Below are 8,066 nucleotides of genomic sequence, written 5' to 3' on the forward strand. Positions count from 1 at the left end.
GATTTCACATCTATGACAGCTACTTCAATGCCAAGATGACGTATCAGACTACTCTGAATCTTCTCTTTAGCTTTAAATTGACTGTCCCTAACTATAAGTGTGACACACAGAAGAATCTGATAGCTGCCATTGGGGGACTTGACTCTGAAGTCTCTCAATACATGGCCACATTCTTAAATGCGTACAAGATTCCTCAGGTAGGATATGCATGTAAGACACTGCAGTTTTACAGATATGCTGCCCCTTGTCCATATAATGGGGGGAAATCTGCCGTATTCAATGGAGTAGAAAGTCTCAAGGGACTTCCTCTAAAATGGAGGGTGACAGTGAGAATTCATGGAGCCCAGTGTTGGGTTGGTACTTAACTTTCTAAGGGCTGGACCCATCCCAGAAACCTCTGTGTTCAGCACAACATGCTGCCTGCCCACCCTGAGTACTGTGGGATTAGTCAGTCACTGTCTAACATTTATGGGTACTCCTTATTTGGCTTCTGAGTCTCTCCCCCCTTTATCTTTCTTTTTTGCTAATTCCACATTGCCTTGCAATTGGAATATTTGGAGCTGAGTGTTTATGATTTAGCTAAATGGCTTCTGATCTCACAATTGGCATTACATGTGGGCAGGATGAAAGTAAGCCTAGCTAAGCATACTGAGCTACTCCTCTGCAAGGCAATTTTTATCACATTTCTCTGGCTGCTAGCATGGGGAGGTGGTTGGTTTGGTCTGATGCTCTTGAGACCTTAAATGTTTGCCCAGTGGAATGGCAGATAGCAGGAGTGACATGCATAAATTATGTACCACACACTCACTGGTAATCACAGGACCATATCACTCAATTTAATTATGATGAACACCAAGCCAGGACACTCTTTCCTAGGTTGGGTGAAAGAGAATATTTCTCTTTCTTTCCCCATAAGTTCCCACATGTCGTTTCTTTGACAGTTTATGGTACTGCTGCATACCCTCAAACTAATGAATTATAATCTTTCACCACAGTTATGTCTCTTGAGCCTTCATTCTGAGGTTAACAGCAGAAAAATAGAGTTAAAATATGTCCACACTATATCTGAAAGCACACAATCACTAATATACTTATATCTGTGTATACTGTTTCTCAGGTCTCTTATTATTTATTTGGTTCTTCTCTGGATGCTAAAATCCAATACCCTTTCATATACCGAGTGGTCCCCAATGAAGAAAATCAGTACACTGGAATTATCCAACTACTTTTGCATTTCCAGTGGACGTGGGCTGGGATTATCACACTGGCTGATGATAAAGGAGAGGATTTTGTGCAGATCTTGATGCCAAAGCTTTCCCATAATGGCATCTGCTTGGCTTTCACAGACAGAATGCCACCATTGACAGATGTCTCTGAATTACTCGATGGCTACCAAGAGGCATGGGAGACGACCAGCCTTGACAAAGACAGGAAAGCAAAGGCAGTTATTGTATATGCAGAAACATTGTCTATGGTGGGTTTAATATTCTTGCTGTACCAAGTAGAAAGTGAAGATATGTCTGGGGCATCTCTAGGCAGAGTGTGGATTATGACCGCTGCATGGGACTTCCCAGCATTACAGTATCAAAGGGACTGGAATATAACACTCTTCCAAGGAGCTTTGTCCTTTGCAGTGCACTCTACTGAGGTCTGGGAATTTTACAATTTCCTTCACATCTTTAAACCATGCAGTGGGGACAATTTCATAAGAGACTTCTGGGAACAAGCATTTCACTGTGTATTGTTAGATTCCCCTGGAGAGAACGATGGGGCCTGCACTGGGAAGGAAAGGTTGGAGAGCCTTGCTACACCAGTTTTTGAAATGAGCATGACCCCCCAAAGCTACAGTGTATACAATGCTGCCTATGTCATAGCACATGCTTTGCATGCCATGTACTCACTGAACTCCAAGCACAGAGCTGTGACAATACTTCCAAATGTGCGGCCGTGGCAGGTACTAACTCGTTGCCAAGGCAACTCTACAGATATGATTAGAAAATGCAGAATACTATTATGTTCAACTAATCTGACAACTGACAAAATGCCTTATAGGGTTGTACCCAACTAAGTTCAACTCAGAAAAGATCCATTGAAATAAGTGGACTTAAGTTAGTCCTATTAATTTCCATGGATCTACTCTGTGTTGGATAAACATTGGATACAACCCATAATATTGCAAGTGAAATTTCTCAGTTTCTTTTTTCATGAAATACATATAGCACAGGATACATTCCCCTTCTTCTCAGGCAGTTGGGATAGTAAGTCCTGACTAAAGGCAATCAAGGGAAGAGAATGAGATTTTTGTGTTCTATAAATAATGCAGGAGCAGGAGGGAGGGAAAGCACAATTAAATACTTGCCTCTGGAATTTATGGATTGCCAACATCAAGCATTATGTCTGTACCAGATCCAGATGAGTGAAAACGGGCAAGAGAGATTGTTTGAAAATGAACAAATAAACATTTATTCTGAAATATTAGAGAAGTGAGAAATCTCCTTTCTGCTAGTAGCTTGCCAAAAAAAAAAAAAAAAGGAAGGAAGGAAGGAAGGAAGGGAACATGTCTTCATCCTCAATGCTATAGAATAGCACACATGCTTGAAAAAATGCAATGTCTCAAATTGACAACAGATTTGAATATGGAGGAAATGAGTGATTAGAGTTACACACATATACTGAGTGCTCAAATTTATTTATTTATTTAGTCCATTTTTATCTTGCCTTTCTTCCCTCATGGAACAAATGGAAACTTTCATTACATAGGTTTACACTCCAACTAAACCCAGGCCTGATTAACTTCAGCAATGTTGCTGCATCTTGGGCCCTTAGACCATGGCCTTGGTAACCTTGGTAACCAGATGGTTTTTAGGACCCAGTTCATTTAGCAGCTTGTATTGTTTGGGCCAAGATTATCTCAATGGCCCCCTACTACCTATTAATTCAGATCATCATTGTAACTACCCTCCATACCCTCCCCCAATCTGAAATGCAGTGGGAGGATAAACAAAGTAGGGCCTTCTAAGTTGTCTTGGTGAAGTCCTTTTTGATGTGGACCTGTTGCTGATGAGTTTTAGAGTACAACTTTTACACATAATTTAAGAAAACTGCAAATTACTTATAGTCATTGATAACTCTCTTATTTTATTGCTACTGTTCTGGATTGATTTCTTTTTTACGGTTTTTATTGTGTAATTATGTCTTAAGTAGTCTTCTTTATTTCACTGTTCAGTTGCCTTGTAGGTCCTGGTGAGACAGGTTATCAATATTCTATATTCTATGGATAATAAAGAAAGTTGGATGCAGAACAAAAATATTTATATTGTTTCCCATTCTATAACTTTTTAAAGCTGCTTTTACCTCTTTGATTGTAGCTCCATCCTTTCTTGAGGAGAATCTCTTTCAACAACAGTGCTGGGGACCAAGTGTCATTGGATGAGAAAGGTGAATTAGAAAGTGGATTTGATGTTATAAACTGGGTAACTTTCCAAAATAGTTCTTTCTCAAGGGTGAAAGTAGGAAGGCTGGATCCATGGGCAGGCAGAGGGCTGACCGTTCATGATGAGATGATCACATGGCATAGCATGTTTAACCAGGTAGAGTCTGAATTTTAGTTCTAAGTACAAAATATTAATGTTGAGTACAATATTCACTACTCATCCAGTTATCACACATCTCATTGTACTTTCATACATCCATTTTTAAATAAAAAAATCTGAGCATAAGCAAATATACTGTAAGCAAAAAAGAAAACAACCCCCTTGTTTTTTTTTAAACCCTCATTTTGCTGAATGTTTCTTTTTCATGAAATGAAAGAATAAATTCAGTGAGACAAAACTATGTATTTCACTAGCAGTATGCATTCCATTATTGTTCCACAAAGAGATCTAGAGATGACTCAAAGAAAGCAGGTATTGCGAAACTTATGTGAAATAGAGACCATAAATGGATAGGCTATGTCTTTTATTGAGTTCAAAGTCAACTTCTAGGCTCATTCATCTTGTACATCCATAAACTCGCCATCCACCCAATCACTCCACACAGTCACCAAACTGCTATAACAAATCACCCCTTCTGCTCTACCAAAAATGTACTGTAACACCAGAAAACGAAGCTGTTCACTAACAGAACTGTATAAGGTATCAAAACAAATTGCCACCCATCATACAGATGTACTGTCCCCAAAATCAATCTGGCTTTCAACTAGTTGTACAGAACTAAGGCAAAAAGCATTTCTAACAAAAGTCAATTTTGGGAGTAATTGTTATAGCTCACAGAAAGGATCAACATGTACTGCATACAAAATTATCTCTCTGATGGAATTGTTTTCTGTGCGAATCATTCATTGAGATAAGCATGCACTAAGTATGTTTTCCTCCTTTCTGTTTATGGACAGAAGGCCCCCTCTTCAGTGTGTAATGACAAGTGCCATCCAGGCTATGTTAGCAAAAAGAAGGAAGGGGAGCCATTCTGTTGCTACGATTGTGACCCATGTCCAGAAGGGAGGATTTCTAATAAAAAAGGTAGGTGTCTACCATATTGTAGCAGTGGTTCCCGTGCTGTGGGCAGTAGACCCCTTGCTTGAATCAAGCGTCCAGTATCTGTTCCCATATCCAGAACTATTTACGGTGGCTTTCATGTGGCCCATTTGCCAAAAAGCAAGGCAGCCTCCTCTGGCTTTCTGCCTGGGCTGGGGTGGACTAACTGTGCTTCAACTTGAATTTGCATCCCATAACTCCTGAGAGGAGGCTCCTCCAGTACTGAGTCACTAAAGGGCACCCACAGCTGCTCATTCTGTATTGTGGTAGCTGAGAAGCCAACTTGTGAGCCACCTCAGAGCTTCCACTGACCATGCCCACTGATTCTGGGGAGGAGGTGGAGGGTTCCCAGTGGCAGCAGGAGCACAAGAGTGCTCCTCCTGAAGGCTCGCTCAAACAAATCCAGGCAAACATCCAAGAGGTTCACTCAGATGGCTGTCCAGGCAAACACTCAAGAAGTGCCTATCTAAGCAACAAGCCTGGGGAAAGCCTGCTAGAGTGTCAGTTCCCTTCATACACAGTTATGTCCACTGTCACTCTCTTGCACTCTCTACTGATACAAAATTGTGATCAGCATTTTCACTTCCCACTCTGTGGTGTCTCCACCATTGCCCAGGTAGGGGAAACCTCAGCAAGCATCAACAGCTTCCCCCTCCAGCAGAGGACCTCTGCATTTGATGGTTGCTTGACAAACAAGAGCCTGACAGGACAGGGACAATTTACACGGGTGAAATTTTCAAAGCTTGAAAAATTTTACCTGTGGGTGGGTGTGAACTGGTAGCCCACAGTGGTAATGTCTTCTACATATGTTGATACAAAATGAAGCCCCATTTCATTTCAATAAGAAAAGGCTCTGATTCTGGATCAGGCCCAATGCTCAGATGCTGTTTTAAAATCACCTCTGGCTGTGAGGAAAATGGGGTCCATGAAAAAAAAACTGGTTAAAAAGGAGTCCTCCTATTCATAAAGACTGGGAATTACTAAATTGGAGCATTCTTTTCTTATTCTCATTTCTTGTATCACTTATGTCAAGACTAGAAAATTCATAATGTAGGAATTTTATTTTTTGTACTTTAAGGAAAGGAATCTTAGAGGCCTATAAACTCACATTGTAATGAGCTAGGTGATTCTGAATGTTCCTTTGCCAGGATTACTGAGTGTCCAAAGAGGCCATTTTGTACATGTTTCCTTGATTGAGGTGTTGTTATATCTTTTTTATCCTTTCTGAAATAGACAAATGTATAAAATGCCCAGAAGATGAGTATCCAAATGGAGACCAAGATGGATGTCTACCAAAGAGTTTAAACTTTCTGTCTTATGATGAAATGTTGAGTATCACTTTAGCTTTTATGACATTTGCATTTTCTGTGACCACAGCTTTCCTGCTAAAAATATTCATTAAATACCAGAAAACTCCCATTGTCAAAGCCAACAATCGTGGCCTCACGTTTACTCTGCTCATCGCCCTCTTGCTTTGCTTCCTCTGCTCTTTGCTGTTCTTTGGGAGGCCTCAGAGAGTGACCTGCCTCCTAAGGCAAACAGCTTTTGGCATCGTCTTCACTGTGGCTGTTTCTGCTGTGTTGGCAAAAACCATCACTGTGATTTTGGCATTCATGGCCACACGACCGGGATCCAGGATGAGGAACTGGGTGGGGAAAAGACTGGCAACTTCTATTGTTTTCTCCTGTTCCCTCATTCAAGGAGCTCTTTGTACTGTGTGGCTCCTTACTGCTCCTCCATTCCCACATTTGGACATGAATACTTTGGCTAAAGAGATCGTGGTTGAATGTAATGAAGGGTCTGTCCCTATGTTTTATTCTGTTCTTGGGTACCTGGGATTTCTGGCTCTTGTCAGCTTTGTTGTGGCTTTTCTTGCTAGGGCATTGCCCAGTACTTTTAATGAAGCCAAGTTCATCACTTTCAGCATGTTGGTGTTTTGCAGTGTGTGGGTCTCTTTTGTGCCAACTTACCTGAGCACAAAGGGAAAATACATGGTGGCTGTGGAGATCTTCTCCATCTTAGCCTCTAGTGCTGGATTGTTGGGCTGTATCTTTGCTCCTAAATGCTATATAATTTTACTGAGGCCTGAGCTGAACAACAAGTTGCACTTAACAAGGAGAAATAAGTAGCAGTTAGAAACCTGGGTGTGGTTGTCCAGTGCACTTTTATTTTAAATATGAGCTGCTTAATAGAAATAAGGTAGCCTAAGTCACATGTCTTTATTTGTCAGGAAGCCTAAGTGTTTGGACATGGGTTTCATGCACAAAAACATGTTTTACATCATGCAAGTTCTTTGTTTTAGTGTCTACAAAATGTCTTAAAGATTCTTGCCTTAAAGACAGACAGTTTAGAACTACTGCCAAAATGGATCTGCTCTCTTGTCAGATGTGAGAACAGTATGTAACAGAGTATAATTTATTGAGAGGTAATAATGTATAATTTTATTGTTATGTTATTCATTCATTCTTAAATCTATTATTATTATACTTATATCCCATCTTTTTTCCAAGGAGCTGAAGGTGGCATATATTCCCCTCTTCATTTTATTTTCACAACCACCCTGTGAGTTAGGTTAGGCAGTGACCCTGTGACAGGACCAAGGTGACACTGGAATGGTGATGAGGGGATGAGTGGGGACTGAAGTTCTGATCTTGCACAACCCATTCGAACACTCCAGTCACTACAACACAAGTGGCTAACTATTAAATTATATAATATCCTGTCACTATATTTCAGCCTAACTATATTTGTGTTGGCTATTGCCTTAGTCTGCTTACTGTAAAGATGATATTGTGTGGCTGTCACTCCCACTGGCAAATGTGTGACTGGTTCTTTATTTGTATTTTTTAAATAAATAAATAAATAGGTATAAAATGGGCCTGTGAAACCGCCTACTTAATGATAGGCCACAATTAATTCAGAATGCAGCTGGATTATTTTATATGCATCCAGTTTACTTTAGATACATAAATACTAAACCTGGATGAAATATCCTTGGATGAAGGAATTGAGGGGCTGCTCATGGGATGGGTAGCTACAACCCCTGAAGATACAATTAGGTTTCAAGACAACCTTAACAGGTAGGAGAACTGGGCCATAATTGACAAAATGAAATTCAGTAGGGAGAAATGAAAAATTCAGTGCACTTAGGCAGGAACAGTCAGATCCACAAATATAGGATTGAGGATACCTGGCTTGACAGATGTATATGTGTAAGTTTCTAGGAGTCTCATTGACTACAAATTTAACATGCGATGCAGCAGCAAAAATTCTAGGCAACCTCAACAGAAGTATAGTGTCCAGTCCGAGGGAAGCAATAGCACCACTCTATTCTGTTTTGATCAGCAGGCCCATCTCCTCAATGACAGGGATGGGGAACCTGTAGCCCTCCAAATATTACTGGATGGAAGCACCCATCATACTTTACCATTGGCCATACTGGTTGGGGATAATAGGAATGAGAGTCCAACAACATCTGCAGAGTTATAAGTTTCCCATCCATGCTTTATGGATTCATCCCCAGACTGAATGCTT

At 40.5% G+C, this 8,066-nt stretch overlaps 1 protein-coding gene across 1 annotated transcript; it reads left to right on the forward strand.

Moving 5' to 3' along the window:
• Nucleotides 1-35: 35 nt before the first annotated feature.
• LOC310830802 (vomeronasal type-2 receptor 26-like) lies at nt 36-6,661 on the forward strand (the record flags this gene model as incomplete). Its single annotated transcript, XM_083710640.1, has 5 exons — nt 36-197; nt 1,118-1,954; nt 3,369-3,590; nt 4,391-4,517; nt 5,766-6,661. The coding sequence occupies 5 exons, from the start codon at nt 36-38 to the stop codon at nt 6,659-6,661; spliced, it is 2,244 nt and encodes a 747-aa protein (XP_083566766.1).
• Between the last annotated feature and the right edge of the window lie 1,405 nt (nt 6,662-8,066).

The sequence above is a fragment of the Podarcis gaigeae genome (assembly GCF_964106915.1).
Source record: "Podarcis gaigeae genome assembly, chromosome: 13".
Taxonomy (NCBI): Eukaryota; Metazoa; Chordata; class Lepidosauria; order Squamata; family Lacertidae; genus Podarcis; species Podarcis gaigeae.